Raw genomic sequence first — 26,561 nt, forward strand, 5'->3', positions numbered from 1 at the left:
CTGAATCCCCATTTATTGATTTCATCCGTGGCAATGGAAAGAAAAAGAGTCCAGCTTGAGATATTATGTCTGTAATCATACACTGTCAAGACATTGTGGGTATTCATGTGTATGGGAGTGTCTCTCCCATGGTGGTGCAGTGGTTAGCACTGCTGCCTCACAACGCTGAGGACCCGGGTTTGATCCTGGCTCTGGGTCACTGTCCGTGAGGAGTTTGCATATTTTCCCTGTATTTGCGTGGGTTTTGCCCCCACAACCCAAAGATGTGCAGGGTAGGTTCATTGGCCACGCTAAATTGCCCCTTAATTGGAAAAAATTAATTGGGTACTCTAAATGTATATTTTAAAAATGGGAGTGTCCTCCCTCTCTGTACACATTTAACTAACATCGATCCACCATCAGCACACACACCCTGCACATCGATTGCGCAACTGCTCAAATTCTCTAATGTACTCATATTGGTAAATTACCAGAGCATTGCAGTTATCCATTCAAACCTGCGCCAGCGTAGAGATAATGTTATATGGGGTACAGTACCCTCCAAATTTACCATGATTCAATTTGCTTAACACTGAGGTTTGACCCAATAATATATATTGGCTCAGCGAAGGCTTATATTCTTTCAAACACCCCAATTCTAGTCAAGTCTATTGTACTCTCTCCATTAGTGGGCTCGATCCATCTGCTTGAAGAATTACAGATTTTTTAAATGGGCAGATAGAAATGCCCATTTTCAGTTAACACAAATAGAAATGATCTTCTACGAAGCTCTGTCAGAACAATCGACTGCGTCCTGCTCCTCGTCCTCTTCCTCTACCTCTAGATACTTTAAAAGATTCACTTTTCTGAGATTTTCTGTGCCGTTCAACTTTAATCCAATCTCCTTCATTCAATTTGCTTTGCCTCTCCTCACCTGTGTCCTTTCTACCGGTATTGCCAGCAACTGACACCTCTGAGACTGCACTATTAGCTGAACCTAAATGTTGCTGAAATCGCTTTTCTGGGTTTCTGTCAGGACCCCATGACTTGGAATGCTGGGAACGGATGGACGGAGTAAACCTTTTTTCTGATGATTGACAGCCAGAGTATCGTCGGAGAGGTGTGCTTTTGCTTCTCTCCCTGCTGTATTCCTTCTCTTTGTCCCCAATTCTACTACCACGCATGAATGTTGGGCTAACTCCTTTTCTACTAATGTGGTTTAATCCCTCAGAGCTGGTTGTTTTATTAAACAAGGCGTCACTGGAATCATTACTCTGATAGCCACTGCTTTGTCTACTGGTAATACGGTCTCTTTCCAAAAAGCTGTTTGAGGTTGTGCTTGATAGGCTGCTTCCCTCAGAGTTCAGATGTACAGTAGAAAGGCGGCTGCTCAACCCCTTTATTGTAGGTGACGGGCTAGAGCTTCGTCTGGATTGAGTCATTATAGGAGTGGCGATGTGAAATCTGCTGGGGCTCTGCACTCGTCTTACAACTGCAGCATAAGAATCTTGCTGATCAAATAACGTTAAAAACTGAGGTGGCGTCATGGAACTGGAAGTGCTCTGGTTAGGAGGTAAAATTTCAGAATATTGTGGAGAGACAGTTGTAGACATTTTGCGCAACTTTAAAGCATTGAACCACTGTTGACGAATATCTGGAATACAAAAACATGCACAAAGGTTAATTCAGCATCTGACATCAATGATTTTGGATAACCATTTTGCAAAGGAAAACATTTGTATTTATTTTAAGTTACTTCGTTTATCAAGCCTACTTGTTGAAAAAAACAAATCTGATGTCTAAAAGTCATGGTAAGATCAAGGAACAACTGTACCGGGTGTGGTGAATGTGATTCACACCGGATTATAACCTGTATATAACATGTGTCTATATTGTAAGTGCAGATGCACTACCTGACCTCCAGGGGGAGTAGCTCTGGGAATGCTCGAGAGTTGTACGGGACTTCTCCCTTGGCTCCGCCCAGGACTCCTCCCCCGGGAGCTGCTGTATAAAGATCAGTGCCACAGGGTCAGCCGGCCAGTTCACTGAAAGTTCAACGGCTAACAGGTTGTCTCTGTTGTAAGTATATTAAAACCGCTATTCTAATCCTAAAAGCACGCGTCCGTAGAATTGTTGGTTCCAACACCAGGCTGCATGGTGGCGCAGTAGTTAGCACTGCTATATCACGGGGCCGAAGTCCCAGGTTCGATCCTGGCCCTGGGTCGCTGTCCATGTGGAATTTGTATATTCTCCCGGTGTCTGCGTGGGTCCCACCTCCACAATCTAAAGATGTGCACTTTCTGCCCTTTTAATTCCATAGTCATCATTGCCAACTGCACTCGCAAAAACTCCTGATCATAGCAACCCAGAACCGGTGATGAACCAAGAAAGATTGCTTATAAGCATGTTCAATGTTACTTTATTAATCGTTCTCACCCTTTTAGCCACGATCAAGCATCAGATCAAGCCTCGTCTCCCTTGTGGAGACGATGAATTGGGTTCAATTTGAATTTCAACTGTTTCTTCGGAGCAAGCAATGAGATGGATTAAGGGTTTGCCCTGTCCACTCTGCGCATTTACTTTGTAACTTTAAGGATGGGAAAAAAATGTTTTCAAACGTTACTTCATTAAGTACTCATTAAGATTTCTAGACTGCTGGGGAGAATCTGATTTGAACAGATTATTTGCATTATATAAATAGCTACTTTTTTTTTAAAGTAAAGATTAAGCCATGATTACTCCTGCAAATTTCTTCTCTCGTTTATTTAAAATAATTTAGAGTACCCAATTCTTTTTTTTCTCAATTAAGGGGCAATTTAGCATGGCCAATTCACCTAACCTGCACATCTTTGGGTTGCGGGGGTGAGACCCACACAGACACGGGGCGAATGTGCAAACTCCACAAGGACAGCGACCTGGGGGTGGGAATGAACCCAGTTCCTCGGTGTCATAAGGCTGCAGTGCTAACCACTGCGCCGCCCCTTCTCTCCTTTTTCTCAAGTTTAAAAAAATTATATTCTACATTTTGAACAACTGCATAAAATATAAGCAGCCTACAACATTAGTTTGCCAACGCAAAACAAAGAAAAACTGGTTTGTACAATGAGAACCTTAACGTTGGAGATGACATTACGTTAAAGACATTTGTCACTTTGTTAATGTTGTTTTGATTTCTACCATAATATGTCAACACTATAATATGCCGGCAAATAATTTTCATAACACCTTACTTTATATGATCATAAACATATAATGTACACTGAAGTCTAATGCCCAGGAATGATTCCCTATGAGAAGAAAAACGTAGTAATTTTATGTGCATATAAAAACTTCCATAACTAACTTGAAAAAGCTAGGAGTCCGCACAAAGAATTGACAGGAGGATAGCTGCACTACAATCACATAATGCTTAGTGGCAAACGGAAGTTAAAAAAAATTATACGATAATACTGTAACAAATTTAAATTATTCTGAACAAAATTATTCTGAACATCCTCTAATGGGTTCTGTTTACTTCAAAATTCAATTGGCAGTTGGCACCAGTTTAGATGCCAACATGCATTGATATTTGTGAATTGCTGTGATCACATTAGTCCAACAACTTCTGTTCAGGCTGTTCACTTCTGCTCTGACAGAAATCAGCAGGCTCACTGGGAATCAAAACTGGGACCTTGCTGGTCCATATGGCTCATTAGTAGCATACCATTCATTTACATATGCAAAAAAAATGTTATGTGCTGCTGTTAGTACTACTTTAATTATCTTTATAATGTTTGAGGGAATTTTCATGAGCACATAAAAACTATGTACACGATAAATTAATTTTTCCTCTCCCTCCCTTTGAACATTGGCTTTTTGCTGAGATACAGATCCCATGGGAATCAACAGCTCTTCAGGACCTCCACCAAACAATTCCTCCAATGCAAAACAAGACAGTGGACCAGGGAATTGGGGAATCATCCAATACAACTTTGCTTACGTAAAGAGGGGTATGCCTACTGGAGACAATTCAGAGAATTGTTCACTAGGTTTTTAAATTTAATTCATGGGACATGAACTTTGCTGGAAATGTCAGCATTTATCACCCCTTCCTGATCGGGCGGCACGGTAGCACAGTGGTTAGCACTGTTGCTTTACAGCGCCAGGGACCCGGGTTCACATTCCGGCTTGGGTCACTGTCTGTGAGAGCTTGCACACTCACCCAGTGTCTGCGTGGGTTTCCTCCGGGTGCTGCGGTTTCTTCTCACAAATCCCGAAAGATGCGCTGTTAGGTGAACGGGACATTCTGAACTCTCCCTCAGTGTACTCGAACAAGTGCCGGAATATGGCGACTGGGTGATTTTCACAGTAACTTCATTGCAGTGTTAATGTAAGCCTACTTGTGACACTAATAAATATTATTATTATTATTATTATTATTAATTGCCTTTGCGAAGATGGTGGTGAGCTAATACAGCCCATCTGGTGTACGTACACCCACAGGGTTGTGTGTGGCTTGGAGGGGAACTTGGAGGAGGTGGCGTTCCCATGTGTCTACTGTCATTGTCCCTCTAGGTGATGAATGTTGTGGGTTTGGAAATTTCTATTGAAGGGAGCTTGGTATGTTGCTGCTTCTAAATTTTATGTTCTTATATAACTTTGGCACATTGACAGAAATCCATTTGCACGTTTACAGGGTTTTTGGAAGTCATGGAGAAGAATCAAGGGAATTCCTGAGGAAATTCGTAGCACATGAATGCTAACATTAACTGTGGGGGCATCACAACTATATTTATCCTCGACGTTCATGCAGGAACACATTCCAGCATTGTTTATTTTGATCTGGATTAGTGTCAGCAAAACAATTGCACTACAATATTGCTGGATTGCCTCTGGTTTAGCTCACTTGGCTAAATCGCTGGCTTTTAAAGCAGATCAAGCAGGCCAGCAGCACAGTTCGATTCCCGTACCAGCCTCCCCGGACAGGCGCCGGAATGTGGCGACTAGGGGCTTTTCACAGTAGCTTCATTGAAGCCTACTCATGACAATAAGCGATTTTCATTTCATTTTCATTTTTCATTTCAAAATGGACAGTTTAATGGTTTCAATAAATTACTTACTTGACTGCCACTTGCTCTGAAACTTCTTTTCGGTGTTTGTTGACATGGCTTGGATAACCAGCACCACCTCCTTCACTTCAGTATTCAAAATATTCCATGTAACAATGTGGTGGTGTTTGGTCATTTTTGGAGCTCTAACATCATTCTGTTGAATAATAATAATAATCTTTTCTAGTAGATTTAAGCTCGATGATAATTTCCCAATCTCCTCTGAAGAAAGTGCCTGATACTGAGGTTCAATTCCCACTAGTGCCAGTTATCCTCTAATAACTTTGTCCATACCTTATTGATACTCGTGACTGGAAATCGTATCTGGACTGGCTATCCAACTATGGTGAGGGGGAAAGGAGAGAAAGAGAGAAGGGGAAATGACAAGTCTATTCTGATCCTTTCGTTGTCCAGTATTTACAAATGTACATTTGCCAAATGTGGTACCTTGGGTGAGGTAAACTGCCCAGGCGCACTTGCTGCACCATCAGGTAACATTAATTTCTTCTGCCAAATAATTATGCACTTCCTTTTGATCCACCAGGCTCAAATTAGATTTACATATCCAGAAGGCAGAGCGACCAGAACAAAGATTATTTGAAATAAAGTATTTAAGGAACTTCTGATGACATCATGATCTAGCCAATGCCAATCCAGGAGTTTGAGACCTCATTTGCTGATTTTTTGGAAATTTATTTCCTTGTAGAACTGGGCAAAAAAAAACAAGAAAGAAAGAAAACCACAGATATTTCATACAATCCCACAAGAAAAGGGAAACATGACTTGAAAAAGAAAAATATCTATCCAGGAGGCTGTCCCTCCTCCCCCTGTAAAGTGGAGCACCTACAAAATAAACCTACTAAACATGAGCCTAGATATCCAAAACGCCAGCCCAATATTTTTAGGGTGGCAATAGCATAGAACTTTCTTAATTGAACCATGTTCAGACTAATAAGGGCTGGGCCAAAGATGGAGTTATTAAGAAGTTAGAAAGTGGGCTTTACAAGTGTCTGGATGGAGAAGACCGCATTAAATCCATAGAATCCCTACAGTGCAGATGGAGGCCATTTGGCACATCAAATCTGTACTGACCTTCCGAAAGAGCCCCTAGGCCCATTCCCCTGCCGTAACCCCATCGCCCCACGCATTGATCATGGTCAATCTACCTAACCTCCACATCTTTATATACTAAATGGCAACTTAGTATGGCAAATCCACCTAACCTGCTTATCTTTGGACTTTGAAGAGGCAGGAGTATTTGGGGGTGGAGAGGGATCTCGGTAGCTGAAGGTACGGCTGGCAATGAGGGGGATTGTTTAAAAGGACGGAAGTAGAAAAATGGAGAATTTGGGAGTTGGGGTGGTTGTGGTTCATAGTGGTGGAGCAGGATATGGAGATGGGGAGGGACAAGGATTTATTTAAACATGAGAATGAAGGTTTGAAAATTGTGCAGGGGGGTGGGGGGAGGTCTTGGAATCAATGAAAGTCAGCAAAAAAGGGAACGATAGGTGAGCAGGGGCAGCAGAATTTTGTATGAACTGAAGTTTTTTAAAATTTAGAGTATCCAATTAATTTTTTCCAATTAAAGGGCAATTTAGCGTGGCCAATCTACCTACCCATCTTTGGGTTGTGGGGGGGGCAAAACCCATGCAAATACGGGTAGAATGTGCAAACTCCACACGGACAGTGACCCAGAGCCAGGGTAGAACCTGGGACCTCGGCGCCGTGAGGCAACGGTGCTAACCACTTTCGCTACTGTGCTGCCCCGTATGAACTGAAGTTGATGGAACTTTGCTGGATGGGATGTCAGTCAGAAAAGCATTGGGATAGCAAAATCTTAAGATGACTCAGGCACATATCTGAGGGTTTCAGAAACAGATGAGTTGAGGTGTAGGTAAGGGTTATCAAAGCTGCAGAGGTTCAAACTTATGGGATTGGGCTCAACTGGGAGTTCAATAGGACACCAATTGTGCACAATGTAAGAAAGGTGAATAGTACATTACTGCAACAATAACTCTTAATGCTGTCATTGTCAGAATGAACAATTACTAAATTAGCTGATTGGTCAATTCGGGAGCACTCCCTTTACTTGTGCCCCCCCCCCCCCCCCCCCCCCGCCTGCTGCTCTTGTGTGGGTTAAACGGAAGGGAACAGCAAAGTGGCTTCCTAAAGTGTGTTCAGTTTCCTTGATGAAAAGAAAATACAGTACATTAAGTTACTAAGTTGGACGAAGTAGTTCAAAAGTGATGGTTCTAGACACTCGTGTAGGAGGAGTTGTATGGCAACTTGCATGGGGAGGTGCCCTGGAAGGAGAGCGGGTGGTAGGGTAGAAGAATGAACCAGGGTGTCACAGGAAGGAATGGTTCCTCCACAATTCAGAGTTTTGGCTAGGGAAGGTATGTTTAATGAAAACATCGGATTGCAGATGGTGGAAGATATGTTAAATATGGAGATTGCCTGGGTACAAGGTGAAGACATGGGCGGCACGGTAGCACAGTGGTTAGCACTGTTGCTCCACAGTGCCAGGGACCCAGGATCGAGTCCTGGCTTGGGTCACTGTCTGTGCGGAGTCTGCACGTTCTCCTCATGTCAGCGTGGGTTTCGTCCGGGTGCTCCGGTTTCCTCCAACAAGTCCGAAAGACGTGTTTGTTAGGTGAATTGGGCAATCTGAATCCTCCCTCTGTGTACCTGAACAGTCGCCGGAATGTGGCGACAGGGGGATTTTCACAGTAACTTAACTGCAGTTTTGATGTAAGCCTACTTGTGACACTAACAAAGATTATTGTAATTTAAGGCAGGGAAGGGATTCGGACATAAGCTTGAGAAAAGGAGAGAGCTAATTGAAGGTATTATTTATCATGATGTGCAGGGATCCATGAATGGAAAAGTGAAGCTGTGATGTGGAGTCAGCAGCCTGAGCTGATGTTAGATGACGTACAGAGTAGTTCCTGTTTTTATGATGGATATTAGCATTGGGGACTGGGACGTGTTTCAGTGCAGGAATCTTGCATCAATACTGCAAATCAGACATAGTAACAGTCAGACGGAGAGTGGGGTTGCCAGTTAGCTCAATTGCCTAGACAGTCATCATGTGGATCAGATTAATGCCCACAGCATGGGATTCAATCTCCATTCCGGCTGAGTTGAACTGGTACATTGCTGTGGTTCAGCGAATAATCAATAGGGAGCTTTGCCTTTTGGCAGAGAACTCAAGAGGAAGAAGAAGAGATGAAGAATAAAACTCTACTGACTACGATTGAGGACCGCTCACAATTTAAAATCTATCAGACTTGAATCAGAGAAAGGCAATAAGATACTGCTGAAATCTGACCACAACAAATTGGTGTTCAGATGCAGGTAAACTCGCTTTTATGATTAAAGAAACTGCATATTTTAGTGACTGTGACTTTCACTCAACATGACCCTGCTCTGTATCTCATATTTTTGTGGCAACTTGATAGAAAAGTGAGGTCTTACCTATGGGAGGGAAATAAAATTGGAGAGCTCAACTTGAACTCGTTCTATGTACCTCCCAGCAGTTAGTTTCAGAATTGCACAGGTAAATGCTTGAAATTGGTTTGTCAGCCACTTTGGCTGCAGAAATCTAATAACATTGGATTGGTGGGAGGGCTGGAATGGCCCACGAGTCATTTCAGAAGATGGTGACAGAGAGAATGGAATTATTTGAAGGCTGCCAAAGTCACATCAGAATTAATCTCTTCAGGCTCCGGAAACTATTCTCAAAGCATATTGTTTCAATCTAAAACTTCACATGTAGCATATCTGGATCTTATATAAGCACTTTAAATAAAACGATTGCTTGTTTTCAAGACTCACCTCGTAAGTAACAATGCATTCGACAATCTGGTTCTCACTAATTCCCACAATCCACTTCTCCATTAGGTAGGGAGGCTGCGAGAAAAGAATATTTATCATTTTAAACATGTGAAACATTTCAAAACCATGAAATCCCATTAAAATATTACATTTGGAAGCTTTCAGAAGTGGAAAGTTCTAAACCAGTTATTGCATTAAAATGACGTGTACTTCTTCCATCTATTTGCCTGAACATGATGGCTTAATGTTTGAGGTTTTCAATGGAGAGTGGCTTTCCTGGCAGCCATTGGGTGTCATGGCCATTGGCGAACAGTAACTGACAAAACAAAAATCATCAGGCCGGGTTTTCTGTGCAACCTGCCGCCGTGGGACGACCTGCCATTGGCTGGCGCCGGATTCTTTTGGCCTGCTGCTGTCAACGGGGTTTTCTGTTGAATTCACCCCTCGCTGCCAGGAAAGCCATGGTGGGGGTGCGCCATTGGCAGGACTGAAATATGCCGCCGGCTTGAACGGTTGGAAAATTCAAGCCATTGTTTCATTTAACATCTATACATGATTCAAGTTTCTGAGAACATTTGCAAAAATACATTTATATTTTAAAAACATGTCTTGACACATATACTTCTTTCAGAAATATGCACAAAAATCTAGTGAATGATATAAAGCCAAAAACGACCTCAATAAAATTGTTTATTAAAAAAAAAGAAATCTAGTGAATGCTTCTTGGGTGACTATTTAACCGTAAGAATATAACATTATGGGGGAAAAAGATCAATTTTTCAACACAAAATAATGTACAATACTGAATGCTTCCTTTTTTATATGACTGTTGATGCACGAAGCATGGAGGCAATAGTAATGAAGCTTAACAAATGCAAATAAGAAATATGAGTAGGAGCAGAACATTCAGTCCCTCGAGCTGCTCTGCTATTCAATAAGACCAAGGTTGAGCTGCTATCGTTGACACCAATACATATTTAATTCCTTAGTATCTAAAAAGTTGTCGATCTCGGACAGGATTACACTCAACACCTGAGCATCTGCACCTCTCTGCAATAGAGAATTCTAAAGGTTTGCAACCTATTTATTGAAAACAATTCCCAACCCAGTCTTAAATAGACAACCCCTTAAAACATGGAATGTTACTAAACTTTAAGAAAAATACTGGATTTTTTTTTCTCACTAGGTAACTGAGTCATAGAGGCCAAGAAAGTCTCAACTGAGTTAACCATCTGAGTTAGCAAGAGGATTCTGCAAAAGGAAAATACTGAGATTGCCGGGAATCTGAAATCAAAAAAGAGAACGCTGGAAATCCTCAGCAGGATGGGCAGCTTCTGTGGCAAAAGCAACAGAGTTAACATTTCAGCTCATGAACTTTCATTAGAATTGTTATTATAGAAGAAGTCTGCAATTACTCTCAACACTCCTGATAGGGAGGGGAAATTTAGATAGAAGGTTGGATTTAATACCTCTCTGTAAGCGGGTTTGAAGGTTGGAGGGCGGTGGGGGTGGATTGAGAGGTACGTTAAATCCAGCAGGTGGCCTGCACACTTCCTACCCACCCGCCCCTGCGCCCACCAGGAAGGTGGAGGGGGAGGGGGCCTTCGTTAACTGGTCCCCTGGCTCCATTGGAGGGCTCCTCCGAGATGTATTCATCTCCTACCACCAGGTTGGCCTCACAAATGCAAAGCCAATCCCAGTGGTTCAAATATGGAATTCTGTTCCACAAGCAGTTGTTGAATCAAAGTCCTTGGCCAGAATTTTCCGTATAAAGTTGGGCTTGCGGCCAACCCGGAAGTTTGCAAGATTGTGCAAGAAGACATCTGGTGCGCATCCCAATATCATCGTGCCCTTGCACGATATTTTGGTCGGTGAGCACACATGAATCGGAAACACACTCACCGACAATCAAGAAACCAAAGTAAATTAATTAAACACCAATTGCCCAGGAATTTACATTGGCAGTCTGCCTTTACATTTGGTGGGTAAGCCTTTACATTTAAACTGAAACCTGATTCCAGGGAGGTGAAAGGCAAGAGCTCAAATAAAATTAACAGATGTGTCTGGGGACTGAGATCTGTGTATGATTGTGCTGCCTAGACACTCGTAGCATAGTTTTGACATCAATATTTATTTTTCACGGGTCAGCAGCTTCCCGAGACAGCTCTGTCGTGGCTGTCCCCCTGAGGGAGCACATTGGAAATGCCAGCTCACACCCTCCCTTTTCTCGACGCTTGACATCTTCCCTCCCTCCTCAGCAGCACTCAGCCTTTCATGGAGCATGTTTCACACTAGATGGCCATTAATTGGCCTTCCAATGTGAAAAGGTGCTCCGGGGCCAACCGCGGATGGGAATGCGTTTCACGCCTGCTTCCAGGCCCGCCAACTACATGCACCGAATGGGCGAAAAATTTAGACCAATTTCTTTTAAAAGGGAATAACATCTACCACAAGAATATGGAGAAAGAACAGGAAAGTGGTGATGAACCATCAATTGAACGCGAGACGAGTTGATGTACAAAAGTTAGGCTTTAAAAAGCTAGATGTTAGCCCTGTGGTCGACTACAGTAAATGGACGACCGCCGGGCGTACTGGGTATTTATACCTCACCCTGGAGGCGGGGTTAACTCAGCCTCTCGACCAATCGGGGAGCCGTCACATGACTGGTCTCAACCAATCGGTCGAGAGGCACATGACCGACCAGGGCCAATGGTAAGCCGGTGTTCTGCACCAATGGCAGGCAGCTATGTTAATCATACCACCACAAGTGGGATTGATAGTAAGGTGGCTGACGTGAAGTTGAACCTTTGGGAAGTCTTGAAAAATGAAATGACACCTTTCTAAAACATAGGTTTGAATTTTGCTGTGAGTGATGACGGATCAGCTTTTCTCGTTCACCTCAGCTACAGCTGCCCACTGACGTCAGCAGGCTTATTGGTGGAGCTGTCCAGTCATATGGCATCTGTTTGAAGGTGTGGCTTCTACTACATGAGGTCTGTGGGTGGGCATGGGCTAGGAAAACAGCAAGAAGGTTCTTAAACACTTTAGCTTGAAGAATCCTGACTGACACATGCCAAAGCTGGGAGTAAACAACAGGGAATATAAATTACATTCAAAGCTTTTTATTAGGAACAAAATAAATGGTGTAAGTTTTCATTCTGGGGACAAAGTTCAGTGGCAGGAGTGGAAATTATAGCTACTAAAAGAGTGGGGCGACTGACGAGATCATGTGCTGTTCAACTCATTCGATATTCATCCGCGCGTATTACTGGTGGTATAGAAAGGAAGTGGCTCACGTCGCTGTTACTTCATAGGCTCCAACGCCTAGGCACCATATTTAAACGGCATCCGGACAGCCATTCCCTCCCCTGCCCTCAGAAGGCTTGGTACAGCTTGAACTGCAGGCAGCCGATATCACTCCATGACGGTGTGAAAAGAAGGTAAAAGCTACTGACCTTAAAAGTCCAGGAAGGAGTCAACCTCACCAGATTCACACCACTTCTGTCCAGTCATCAAAGTGAACATTTTAAATTCCTGCAGGCGGGATAGTTAATTTGGAGGGGGAACTAGTTACTGGTGTGTTGGCCTATTAATGAGCATTCATGAGATGGGGGAACAAATGATGTTGCTGACATAAATCAGCAGGACATTTGATCTGCCTTTAAGCTGCCATAAAAGTCGGGAGTGTAGTAATATGCATAAGCAACTGTACATGTAAATATGTTTTACCTCCAACCACTAGGTGATAGACAAGTAATACCATGTGACACTGTAACCTCGGGATTTGGATTTTGGATTTTGTTTATTGTCACGTGTACCGAGGTACAGTGAAAAGTATTTTTCTGCGAGCAGCTCAACAGATCATTAAGTATATGAAAAGAAAATTTAAAAAAAGAAAATACATTATAGGGCAACACAAGGTACACAATATAACGACATAAATACCGGTGAAGCATACAGGGGTGTAGTGTTAATCAGGTCAATCCATAAGAGGGTCGTTTAGAAGTCTGGTAACAGCGGGGAAGAAGCTGTTTTTGAGTCTGTTCGTACGTGTTCTCAGACTTTTGTATCTCTTGCTTAATGGAAGAAGTCTGTAGGAGAATTCGTCATGGTTTGTTGTGTTTGTCTCAGTTTGTTGTATTAGTTTCCAAACCACAGTTTGTTATGCAATAATAAATTTGACTAATCTAGAACTAGATATTCTTTGGTACTCCGACTCATAACATCGTACCAGTAGTGGTAATCAAAAACTGAAGATCAGCAGTGTGAACATTTGAAAGACATGAGGTTGGATTCTCCGATCCTCCGGCTATGTCCGCAGGATCCGTCTGGTCTTACGACCAGAAAGTCGGCGCCGCCCCCGCACCGTTCCTCCATCTGGTGGGAGGCTAGCAGCGGTGCAGCATAAAGCCCCCGGCTTTACCTGCGGATACGGCCGAAGAATGGACAGATCCGTGGCCAGCGCATGCACACAGCAGCGGCTGCACTGTGCAACATGGTGGCAGCTGCACGCAGAGCTGGCCTGCCAAACACTGCCTACCTGTAACTCCCCCAGACCACCCCCTACCAGTCCCCCAGCCCCCACCAAAGCCCCCCCTGCCAGCGGAATGACTCCCCCGCGACTATGGTGGCATTGGACACAACCCACAGCCGCCACGCGAGGTCCCCGAGCATTGTGAGGACACACACCCCATGCTGGGCATCGGGGGAGGGCCTCAGGTGACGACCTGAGGCCGTCCAAATGGTGTGCAGCGTACTCCCCGAGTATGCCGTTTTTGAGGAGGCGGAGCATCGCAAAATCAGCGGCGCCCCTGATTCCAGTGTAAACGTGGATTCTCCGGCCGATTGCCGAACGCGATTTGTATGTTGGCAATTAGAGAATCCTGCCCACAGTTTTCAAATTCGGAAACAGTGCTAAGAAAAAAGAAATAGGAACATCAAAAGAAACCTCTGAAAATGCTAAACCAGTAAAAGAAGAAGATGGAAAGTTTGAAATGCCTCAGCATCTTCGAATAACTGCCAATTGGCATGCATTTACGCAACAGTTCATGCTGTATGTGGCAGTCTTACCATTACAAGCGCAGCCAGATGAACAAAAAAAATAGCGTTATTGCAAACTGTAGCAGGTCCCCAGGCGATAGAGATTTGCAACGCAGTTGTTTTTGAATGGGAGGAAGATGGTAAAAGTTTGATGCCATCATTAAGAAATTTTATGAGCATTGTACTCCAAAACAAAAAGAAACTTTCGAGCGCTACATATTTAGAACGCGCATGCAGTAGACCTTTGAGCTTTCGGACTGACTTCAAGTTGAAAGCACAAACCTGTAACTTCGTGACGTTAAATCCTCAATGATTCGAGATCAAATTTTCTTTGGAATTAATAATAAGTAAGGTGCATGAACGTCTCTTACAGGAGAATCAGCTTCAGTTGGAAAACGTGATTAAGATTTGCCATGCTAGTGAAATAGCTGTGCAGCATATAAACACACTGAATGCAGAGTTTTGGCACGAAAATTGGGAGCGATGCTGACGCCATTGATGTTATGACACATTCGAACATAAAACGTGGTCTCAGTAGTGGTGGACATTTTAAACGCTTGCCAGAAGCAGCTATTAAATGTAAAAGATGTGGAAACAGGCACCTACCAAGGCAAAGTCCAGCATATAGAAAGATTTGCACAAAGTGTAAAGGTAAAAATCATTTTGCCAAACAATGATTCACACACAGGAAAGTCAATCGAGAAAAGTCTATCAATATATTGACGATATTAACTTAGAACGCACATTTTTCATTGATGTGTCTCGGATGAAGACGGCCAACAAAGCCAAACAGAGTAAAATGCCGCCTACAGAAACAAAAAGTTATAAAATTGATATTTCAAAAACAACTGAACAGTTTCTTTGTTAATAAGTAAATCACTCATCAATTTTAAATTAGACACAGGAGCAAAGGCGAACCTCATGAGCATCAGTGATATTGAAGCTTTGAAAATAAAACCGAGAATATTAATCAAACCAGTCTGAAGGACTATAATGGTCAGAAGATTGACACATTGGGGATGTGTGAACGTGCTGTCCAAGTAAAAGATAAAGTTCACAAAGTCAAATCCTCCATGGTAGCTAAAGACTGTGAGTTGCTGCTAGGTGTTGAAGCACTGGAACTGGTAAAAAAAAAGAGTGTACCACACTGACTGTGCACTGAGTATACACAGTGGATCAGTGGAGTCCATTATGCAGGCTTTTCCAGATATTTACCAGGGTTCTGGTGTTTTGCCTTTCACCTACAAGATTCAATAAAAAAATGGTGCTCAACCAATGATACATGCGCCGAGAAGAGTTCCAGCACCATTACGTGTGTAGCCACCGAAGTTGGCCATTCCCTAACAGCAGTGTATGGGAAACCAGACACCCCGGCACCAGCGGGGTCCGAAAACAAAGCACCTGAAAGCCCGCCCAGTAGCCAAGGAACAGCCTCAGTATTGGGTGGATTCAAACATATCGATTGGGAAGAGACCCAATCGAGCAGGTAAAGGGGTCCGCCCAAAGGGGCACGGATCCCAGGGACCTATAAAAGACAGGTCCCACACTTAGTTCGTTCTTCTGAACCAGCCCTCCTCTCTGGACCAGCATTTCGACCAGCTTTTGCCAAGAAGACCTTGAACGAGAGAGGAGAGGAGAGGTTTGGATAGCAGCCGCCAGCAAGTAAGTCTCACAACGATCGCTACCAGAGATAGACACTCCTGACCCCTTTTTAACCCGTACCAACCTGAAGTCTGCAGACCAGAGCAGAGCAAGAGGCCTTGTCCCCTGATCCGGCAGTTCCTCCGAGATAAGTATTTGTTTATTTAGTGGTAGGAATAGTTTAATCCTCTTAGCGTGTGCATGGGTAGTGTTATAATTGTATTATAATAAACTCAGTTGTTTGAATTTACTAATTGGTGTATGGTTTTATTGCTTTGAACTTAACCTTGAAGCTTGTGGCGGTATCTTAACGATACCTGGCAACTCCAGAGCTAAGTAACGAAACAGAGCCAAATTGAGTGTTAAGCACACTCACCCAGAACGAGCAACATTTAGTGGCAACTCCGCCGAGACTCGATTAGAAGTGCCCCCCCCCCGCCAACTGCGAGAGAACCCAGAAATTTGAATCAGAAATCCAATTGGGAAAAGGAAAAACCACAAGTGTTCAAGGAGTTCAAATCAATAGTCATAATTCGGAAGTGTGTTTTTGCATACGTAACTAACAGGGTTGTAAGGTTAAATCGAGAGATTTTGTTGCGACAAACTGTCGGGAGCTTTATAATCGTAACATAGCGAAAGCCGTACCCGTATTTATAAGCATTACCTTATTATCCCCGTTCCAAATTAAAGAGAGCATAGAGAAATAGGAAATGGCCATGCAGGCAATGGAATGCCTCATGAACCCAGAGCAGTTCGTGGTCGCAGCAACCAACAGAAGCAGAGTAGGTCAATATCCCGTATGGGAACTGGAACTCAGGAAGTACCTCAAAGGGAAAGGATGGCCCCTTTGGAGTGAGTTTTGTTCGAATGAGGAGACAGGTCCCGGGAGTATAGGACATACTTGGTGGGAGAACCTATCTAAAATTCATAAAAAGAATTTAAGTAAAGCACGCAAGCCGATGGCAATTGTGTCCTGCTTGGCACAATTGCGAGGCACAGAGGAGGTCGTTCGGACGCTCCGCAAAGAATTAGAAGAGAGGAATAGAATGAGCAAAGTGGATGTCTGGGACATCGAAAAGGAGAATCTAGAATTAAGAAGGAAGTTGGCAGAGAAGGATAGAGAGGTGGATGATGCCAAGAGGGCACATCAGTCTTGTCTAGCCCATCTGAGCAGTTCCCAAACCCAGTATGAGAAAGCCTATCAGGATGTGCAGCGCGCAGTTCTGATCAGGGAAAATTCAGAGAAGCAGGTAGAGGCACTGCAAAGGCAATGCTCTGACCTAAAGGCAGCTTTAAGAGCACTCCATGCTGCCACCACTGAGCAAAGGCAAAGCACAGTGGATTATGCTAAATGTAGGAAGCAGATTGCGCAGCTGCAATCTCTGCTTTCTGTGCAGAATGGGTTCCAAGAAACATTTGGAACCCAATTAGATGAGGAAAATGCCCCAGATTGGCAGGAATTAAGTAAAACCGTGCAGCGCTATGTTCAGGGAACATGTGCGCCAGCAGCGCAACAGAAAAGGAAAGCGCCCCAACCCCCCACAGATCAGATAGCACCCGCACCTATGAACCCAGTCACCACCCAAAGAAAGGCAACCACAGAAGGCGCACCCGACGTCACCTACACCACCCCCTTAACCGTAACACAACTAAGGGACGCGTGTGAGAAAATCACCCCGTTCCTCCCCACTGCATACCCCCACCAATTTTACGCAAGAGTGAAACAGCAGGCGACCATGTACGGCCTGGATGAGCGAGAGCAGGTTAAGCTCACAGTTTTGAGTTTAGATTCATCGGTTGTAGCAGCCCTCCCCGACCCACAGAACGTTGGCGGAGGCACCCTCGAAGAGATGCATACATCTATTTTAGACGCGATAGGGTACAACAGAGGAGACCCAGTCGAAGGCCTAAATAAGTGTAGGCAGAAAAGGACCGATCATCCCACAGCATTCGCAGGAAGGCTGTGGATTCATTTCACTGCCGTTTTTGGCGATTTAGACCGCGCTCATTTAACCCGCGATAATATGGTTAAATGGACCCGCACAATCATCTCCCACGCCACAGATGCAGGACAGAATGTCTGCTCCAATTATGACCCCTCAGAAGAGGCCCATAATAAAAAATGGGTCTTGAAAAGATTGTCCCGCTTGGCAGCAATCCGTCCACAATAAAACAGCATTTATAAATCCCGAGGAAGAGCAGGCAGATGCAGACATGCATCCAGTTAAAACACATCAAAACCCCGCATGTGTAAATGAGGGAAGGAACAGCCCACAGCAGACCAAGTCACAGGAATGTTTTAACTGTGGACAGTTAGGACATTACGCTCGAGAATGTCAAGCCCCCCCGAAACAGCAACAGAATCAGCCCACCAATGCCCCCCGAAGCAGCAACAAAACCAACAGCCCAGACCCCCCACTCAGGGAATACACAAGGGAACAATGCACCAGAGTGCCTGCTCCGCCTTATGTGCCTCAGGAGTGATGTTACAACTGTAGGCAGCCAGGACACTTCGCCCGAGATTGCAAGAGACCCCCACCACCAGCTAGACCCGCCCCCAGATATGAAAGAGAACACCACCCACAGCAGCTACAAGGTCCCAGCTGCCCCATGCAAACTATGAGCGCTTACCCACCACTTCTCATGACAGGGATACCTCAGCAATGCCAATTCATTTTTGTTTCTCTCCTTCCTCTCTTCTTCGGTCACACTGCACTGACTCCATATGCTAGTTACACCCCCAGCCAAATGTAATTTACGGTATCCTTCTTTCTGATGGAACCTGTACGATATTCGTTGCATGTTTGTTTGTATGTGTTTGTTAAATGTTCAGTGTTTAAATTTAAACAGCTTTTCACAGCCCCACGCCACCACTGATGGAACCTGCATGCATGTTGGTTATGTCTGTATGTTAAATGTTTGATTTGGAGATTGGCCACTTGCTTTTCAGCCGAAAAGCTTGTGACCACCTCACATGGGGAAGAGACCCAATCGATTCCGAGCAGGTAAAGGGTCCGCCCAAAGGGGCGCGGATCCCTGGGACCTATAGCTACCAGATCGCTACCAGAGATAGACACTCCTGACCCCTTTTTAACCCGTACCAACCTGAAGTCTGCAGACCAGAGCAGAGCAAGAGGCCTTGTCCCCTGATCCAGCAGTTCCTTCCAGATAAGTATTTGTTTATTTAGTGGTAGGAATAGTTTAATCATCTTAGCGTGTGCATGGGTAGGATTATAATTGTATTATAATAAACTCAGTTGTTTGAATTTACTAATTGGTGTATGGTTTTATTGCTTTGAACTTAACCTTGAAACTTGTGGCGGCATCTTAACGATACCTGGCGACTCCAGAGCTAAGTAACAAAACAGAGCCAAATTGAGCACACTCGCCCAGAACGAGCAACACGTGACCGTCTAAAAGCTGAATTAGACAAAGTTACACATCTTGGTGTTATCAAAATGATCGACAGATTGGGTCAATTCGATGGTGCATGTAAAAATGTGAAATAATGATCTTAGGATATGCATGGATCCTAAATATCTAAATGCAAATATAAATCCGATACCCAAGCAAGAGGAGATCACAAGTGAGATGTCTGGTACGACATATTTCAGCAACCTTGATGCTTTGCAAGGATTCTGGCTGCTCAAGTTAAATGAAGAAAGTACCAAGTATTGTGTATTCAATACTCCGTTTGGTGGATATTGCTGTCTTTGGTATAATCTCAGCGTCAGAAATTTTACACAGAGCGATGGAACACATTGTTGAAGGCATTCAGAGTGTTGGAGTATAAGTCGGTGACATCATCATTTGAGGTTCCACCCAAGAGGAACACAATGACAGACTAATAAAGGTATTGCAAAATGTCAGAAAAAATGGGCTATGTCTCAACAAGGCCCAATGACAGTTTGGTGTGAAGGAAATGACGTCCCTAGGAGACAGGTTGTCTGCTCAAGGAATAAAGCCTAATGACATGAAGATACAAGCCATTATGACTACGCCTCAACCAACAGACAAAAAGGGAGTACTGAGAATACTAGGCATAATCAATTTGATTGGTAAATTTACACCAAATCACTCAGCGAAGACAGCATGTCTTAGGGAAGTCCTGAAAAAAATGAATAACTTCACTTGGACTAACAATTGGATCACATTAAAACCCAGCTCTAACAACGGCTCCAGTTTTAACATTTTTCAATCCAACAAAAAATACCCAAATTTCAACAGATACATCGAAGGATGGTTTAGGTGCAGTTTTGCTGCAACAGGAAAATGGTAGTGATTGGAAACCAGCAGCATATGCTTCCAGATCAGTGACAGAATCTGAATGTCGTTATGCTCAAATAGAAAAGAATGTTTAGGGCTAGTGAACATATTAGAGAAATTCCACAGTCATGTGTATGGTGTACCTACTTTCATTGTTGAGACAGACCACAGACCATTGGTTGCCACAGTTAATAAAATTCCGAGTGAGATGTCACCTCGCATTCAACGGATGATGATGAAACTTCAGAGATGTGACTGATAGAATTGATCTATACACCGGGCAAGCACATTGCAGTAGCAGATGTACTGTCCAAAGCTACAGCAGCACTAGATGACAATTCCATGGGAGAGGATCTGCAAGTTCATGTGGATTTGATCACAGAAACACTACCAGTGCCAGATGCAAAGTCAAGATTGATTGTTGAAGCAATAGAGAAAGACGAAGTATTGCAAATGGGATGGACTTATTTTATCTTGATGGTAAATAATATATGCTAATAGAGGACTACTATTCAAACTATCATGGGGTGGCACAGTGGTTAGCACTGCTGCCTCATGGCGCTGAGGACCCTGGTTCGATCCCGGCCCCGGGTCACTGTCCATGTGGAGTTTGCACATTCTCCCTGTCTTTGCGTGGGTTTCACCTCCACAACCCAAAGATGTGCAGGCTAGGTGGATTGGTCTCCCTAAATTGCCCCTTAATTGGAAAGAAAAAGAATTGGGTATTCTAAATTTATTTAAAAAAACACTATTCAAACTATCCAGAAGTAGCACAGCTGTCAAGCTCGTCAGCAAATTGTGTTATAATGCATACAAAAGCAATGTTTGCACGACATGGCATACATCAGGTGTGAGTGATAATGGACCGTGTTTCAACTGTAAAGAATGGAAGGCATTTGCACAGCATTATGACTTCACACATGTAACATCAAGTCCATTGTACCCGCAATAAAATGGCAAAGCAGAAAAAGGTGTGCAGATAGTCAAACAATTACTGAAAAAGGCTATGGACAGTCAAGATGATCCATATCTAGCATTGCTCAGCTATCGAGCATCTCCTTTAAGTTGTGGTTTGTTGCCATCAGAACTGTTGCTGAGTTGAAAGCTACGAACATCTCTGCCATGCCATATCAAACAACAAATAAATAAGAAGATAAGGGATCAGTTGCAATCGCAAAAGACGCAGAAGAGGTACTATAACAAGTCAACCAGGGCTCCGAAACCTTTAAAACCCGATGATGTAGTGAGAGTGCAGGATCCTGATGGCTGGTCAAAATGTGCAACAGTATTACAGAAAATAGGCCCAAGATCTTACACTGTAATCACAGAGCAAGAACAGGTTCTGCAGAGAAGCAGACAGGCACTCATAAATGTTAAACAACCTGTTGCTCAACTGAACTATGAAAACTTATATTCTTCAAAACCAACACAACCAGAGGACGACTCAAATATCATTATACAGTCTGAAGTTCTAAATAGTGATGTGGTCATACCAGTTGCACCGACAGATCTGTCAAACAGATTAATCAGATCTACCAAAGTTAAGAAGATCAACAAGGCATAGAAAGGACCCTGAAAGTTTGGATCTGTGAATGGACAGTATAACTACATTTTTAAAAATTAAAAAAAAAATCTTTAGTGTCATAAGTAGGCTTACATTATCACTGCAATTAAGTTATGTGAAAAGCCCCTAGTCGCCACATTCCAACACCTGTTCGGGTCCATGGAGGGAGAATTCAGGATGTCTAAATTATCTAACAGTACGTGTTTCGAGACTTGTGGGAGGAAACCGGAGCACCCGGAGGAAACCCACACAGACTCAAGGAGAACGTGCAGACTCCACACAGACAGTGACCCAAGCTGGAATTGAACCAGGAACCCTGCCACAACATGGCGAAACCACACAGCGGGCCAGCACGGAAGAAAATAGCCACCCCCCCCGGATCGCGCGCGTCTGCCGATCAGTAGCCCCCAATCGCGGGCCTGGCCTGGCCCTTGTGGGGGCCCCCCCTGGAGTCTGATACCCCCGCCCCTCCACCAGGATGAGCTCCCGCCGAGTGGAACCAAATTGGAACCACGCCGGCGGAACTCGGTGCGTCGATCGTGGAGAATCACCGCGGGAGCCTCTTTCAATGTACCCGACCGGCGCTGCCTCGACCCGCACGCGCAGTTGGTGGTGATTCTCCGGTCAGCAGAGTATCGCATCTCAGCGCGGCGGGTCTGGGGCCCCATTCTCCGCCCCCGCGTTGAGCAGGATTTCGGCGCTGAGGCTCAGAGAATCCTGGCCTAAATGTTTTGGGCCAGAAAGATTGTTCAGTAATATTTAACATTTACTCTCTTAGTTTAAAACTTAATTACTCCTGATTGTACGAACCCTGACTTTTCATCAGTCTATTGAGGCACACTTTGCATACATTTACACCATTACAGTAATCTCTGTAACAGTGGAGCATGTCAGGGAGCAGGTATCAATGATAGCAATTCTAATGTTTCTGCATTTATCAGCACAGCCCGTAACAGCCTCCCCGAACAGGCGGCAGAATGTGGCAGCTAGGGGCTTTTCACAGTAACTGAAATGATATTTAGAACATAGAACAGTACAGCACAGAACAGGCCCTTCAGCCCTCGATGTTGTGCCGAGCAATGATCACCCTACTCAAACCCACGTATCCACCCTATACCCGTAACCCAACAACCCCACCCTTAACCTTACTTTTTAGGACACTACGGGCATGCGCGGTTCCGCATTTCTCCACCGCCGCCCGACAAGATGTGGTGGCTTGATCTTGTCGGGCGGCAGAGGGGAAATAGTGCGCCCCTTTTGAACGCAGCCCGACGATCGGTGGGCACTGATCGCGGGCCTGTCCCCTCCCGAGCACAACGGTGGTGCTCCCGCCCATAACGGGCATCCAGCGCCCGTTTTTACGACGGCAGCAAGCAGGTGTGTTTGCTGCCATGAAAAAACGGGTGTAAAGGCCCGGCTGCTCGGCCCATAGGCCGCGGAGAATCGCCGCTTGCCGTAAAAAACGGTGAGCGGCGATTCGTGACGTGGGTCGGGCGAAGGGGGGGGGGAGAATAGCGGGAGGGCGTGAAAAATGTCGGGAGGCCCTCCCGCTATTCTCCCAACCGGCGTGGGCAGCGGAGAATCGCGCTCACGATCCTTTCAGCGAAGAAGGTGAAACTCCCAGTGATGAGCACTGATCCAGACGACGAGTGGTGTGCCACCCTTACAGTTAACAAGGCTCACATACGCTTCAAGCTGGACACCGGCGCTTCAGTGAACCTCATTTCAAAATCTGACCTTGACACCATCCGCGTCAAGCCAACCATTCTTCCACCGGCCTGCCAGCTCCTCGACTACAATGGCAATGCCATTGCTGCCAGTGGCTCATCCCAGTTTGCGGTATCCCATCGTTCTTCAAAAGCAACCCTGCGTTTTGAAATTGTAGGAACCAACAGAGCTTCCCTGCTCGGTGCTCGGGCCTGCAAAATCCTGAATCTTGTGCAGGGGGTTCACACCATGTCGTCCGCAGAGGCAACGGCCTCGCCAGATGTCAACTTCCAAGCCCAATTAGATGACATCACAGCACAATACCACGGTGTCTTCGAAGGTATGGGCACACTCTCCTACCGATACAAGATACTGCTGAAGCCGAATGCCACACCTGTGGTTCATGCACCGTGTCAGGTGCCGGCACCCCTTAAGGACCGCCTCAAGCAGCAGCTGCAAGATCTCCAGGACCAGAGCGTCATTTCTAAGGTCACGGAACCCATGGACTGGGTCAGCTCCATGGTTTGTGTCAAAAAACCGTCAGAGGAACTTTGCATCTGTATCGACCCCAAAGATTTGAACCGTAACATCATGAGGGAACATTACCCAATACCTAAACGAGAAGAGGTCACCAGCAGAATGGCTCATGCCAAGTTTTTCACAAAGCTGGATGCCTCCAAGGGGTTTTGGCAAATACAGCTGGACGCGTCCAGTCGAAAGCTGTGCACATTTAACACCCCATTTAGTTGTTACTGTTACAACCAGATGCCCTTTTGCATCAACCCCGCCTCGGAGGTGTTCCACCGCATAATGGAACAAATGATGGAGGGCATCGAGGGGGTGCGCATGTACATCGATGATATCATTATCTGGTCCACAACTCCGCAGGAGCACATCGATCGCCTCAAGCGAGTGTTCCACAGGATCCACGAGCATGGCCTCCGACTCAATGGAGCCAAATGCTCGTTCGGTCAACCAGAATTCGTCGCCCACCACAGAGACTGAATTTATAAACTGAATGTTGCATTACCTTTTGATCTGTTTACACATCTGTACATATTGTTTCTTCCTAATTTGTTATCTGCCCTCTATCTGCACTAGACACCTTCCCATGTAAATACGTTAACATATTTTGTATATAGTCAGGCTCCTGTACACACACACACTCACTAATTATTGACCTACACACATTTTTTTTTTAAAGTTAAAAAAAAAGGGGAGATGTCATAATATACACACAGGCATATGATGGTGCACAGACAGGCAGTGATTGACACACAGGATGACCAGTGAACACACACAACACAGCAGCCAATCACCAGACAGGACACGACTACTATAAAGCCAGAGGGCACTAGTTTCCCCGCTCTCTCGGGATCGAGCCTCTAAGAAAGTCGGAGTACGTGAGCAGCAACTAGAACATACAAAATGTGGTAGTAGGATAGTCTGGTCAGGTTAGCCTCAGGTCTCCAGTCAAGTCAGCAGAGTGTCAACCCACAGTTAAGGCATGTATGATAGTTAAGAGTTCAATAAAATTGAGTTGCATTTCTTCAAGTGTTGGAAGCCTGTCTCTCTCACTGCTACAGTAAACGCAGTCCTCACAGACCCAGCTTACCCAACACATCACCCAGTATTCTCCAGGATTCCCATGATGCTCCGCCTCCGCCAGGAGGAATTACAGATGGAGAGATTCGCTTGTGGTTTTAAAAATCGGGAAACAGGAGCCGTGGCTGCTGAGGGACAGACTGGAGGTAGGACATGCTCCCAGAGGTGCGACCGTGGACTGCCAGTCCTGCTGCTGACACGGCTGGCTGAGGGTTGGGGGGGGGGGGGGGGGGGGGGGGGGGGGGGGTATGTGCCAAGGCTGAGGGGAGTAGCGGGGTAACCAGGGGATGGGCCGTGGGGTTGGGGTCTCCTCCCGGGACCAGGATGTCCAGTCACAGACCGCCATTGCCGCGGCCTGCAAGGCAATGGCATCCTGACCACCAACATTGGCCCGTGTGGCTGCACACACACCCCACTCCACCTCCAGCCCCTTCCTCCACCCCACCACCACTCCTCCACCCCCGGACCCCCACAACTGGACACCACCCGCTGGTGAGGCATCATGCGGCCCAACCAAGGGCAACGTCCATGGTAGCCCAAACAGGCGGGTAGCGGATGGGGCTATGGAGCTTACCAATAGCATGGGTAGTGCCAGCCACCGGTACCCCTGCCAGCAGGGATGGTTTCCAGGGCCAGAGGCCTCCGCCAGACCAGGCACTGAGGGGGTCAGGGGTGCAGTTCCAGGGGGAACGACTGGGGTGGGGGAGACAAGCGGGAGTTGGAGCTGCAGTGAAAACGGGTGTCATCGTGTAGCCTGTTGGATCCGGTTGGGCACGGGGATACGCACCACGCTAACATGCCTGCCTTTCACACCCTGCAGATAATGGATTTCGGAATCCAACCAGGATTAGTTGCCATCTGCCTGGCCGTTGCAGCCGTGCCGGATGCACTGAAGCTTTACGAACAGGAGCTGCTGGGGGAGGACCCTGCACAGCGGAGCCTGTCTCAGAGGAACAGGAGCCAGCTAGTGAGGATGGAGAGCTGGCAGCCCAACAGACCAAGGAGATGGTGGTAAGGAGGCGCCGCATAATTTAAAAAAAAAATATTTAAAAAAAATTAATTTGTGGGTTATGGGCCTCGCTGGTTAGGCCAGCATTTATTGCCCATCCCTAGTTGCCCTTCAGTAGGTGGTGTTTTGTTGCCTTCGTGAGCTGCTGCAGTCCTTCAGGTATAGTTGCACCCACTGTGCTGTTAAGGAGGGAGTTCCAGGATGTTGCCCCAGCGACAGCAAAGGAACGAAAATATATTTCCAAGTCAGGGTGGTGAGCGACTTGGAGGAGAAACACCAGGTGGTGGGGTTCCCTAGTATCTGCTGCTCTTGTCCTTCTAGATGACAGTGGTCATGGATTTCGAAGATGTTGTCTAAGGAACCGTTACTGCAGTGCATCTTGCAGATGGTACACATGGCTGCCACTGTTCGTCGGTGGTGGAGAGTTTGAATGTCTTGGAAGGTGGAGCAATCAAATGGGCTGCTTTGTCCTGGATGGTGTCGAGCTTCCTGAGTGTTGTTGGAGCTGCACTCATCCAGGCAAGTGGAGAGTATTTCATTACACTCCTGACTTGTGCCTTGTAGATGGTGGACAGGCTCTGCGGGGGTCAGGAACTGAGGGCGAAAGTCTCCGACCCCCACGACGGGTGGGAGAATAGCGGGAGGGCCTTCCTGACATTTTTGCCGCCCTCCCGCTATTCTCCCCCCCCCCCCCCCGCCGAAGTCCCGACCCGAATCGCTACCGCCGTTTTTTTACGGCCGGCAGCGATTCTCAGCTGTTAGATGGGCCGAAGTCCCAGCCCTTTCCGCCGTTTTTCCGAACGGCAAACACACCTGGTCTTGCCGT

General features: G+C 45.5%; 1 protein-coding gene across 2 annotated transcripts in view; it reads right to left on the minus strand.

Moving 5' to 3' along the window:
• Window positions 1-229: 229 nt before the first annotated feature.
• Window positions 230-26,561, minus strand: part of LOC119961897 (mitogen-activated protein kinase kinase kinase 20-like) — a 171,492-nt gene continuing 145,160 nt past the window's right edge. For both annotated transcript variants that reach the window (XM_038789395.1, XM_038789396.1), the window contains exons 18-20: window positions 8,904-8,978; window positions 5,079-5,223; window positions 230-1,633 (exon numbers count right to left, since the gene is read on the minus strand). In XM_038789395.1, coding sequence (XP_038645323.1) covers window positions 774-1,633; window positions 5,079-5,223; window positions 8,904-8,978 — 1,080 coding nt within the window. In that variant the 3' untranslated portion in view covers window positions 230-773. The remainder of the gene's footprint in view (window positions 1,634-5,078; window positions 5,224-8,903; window positions 8,979-26,561) is intronic.

The sequence above is a fragment of the Scyliorhinus canicula genome, chromosome 2 (assembly GCF_902713615.1).
Source record: "Scyliorhinus canicula chromosome 2, sScyCan1.1, whole genome shotgun sequence".
Lineage (NCBI taxonomy): Eukaryota > Metazoa > Chordata > Chondrichthyes > Carcharhiniformes > Scyliorhinidae > Scyliorhinus > Scyliorhinus canicula.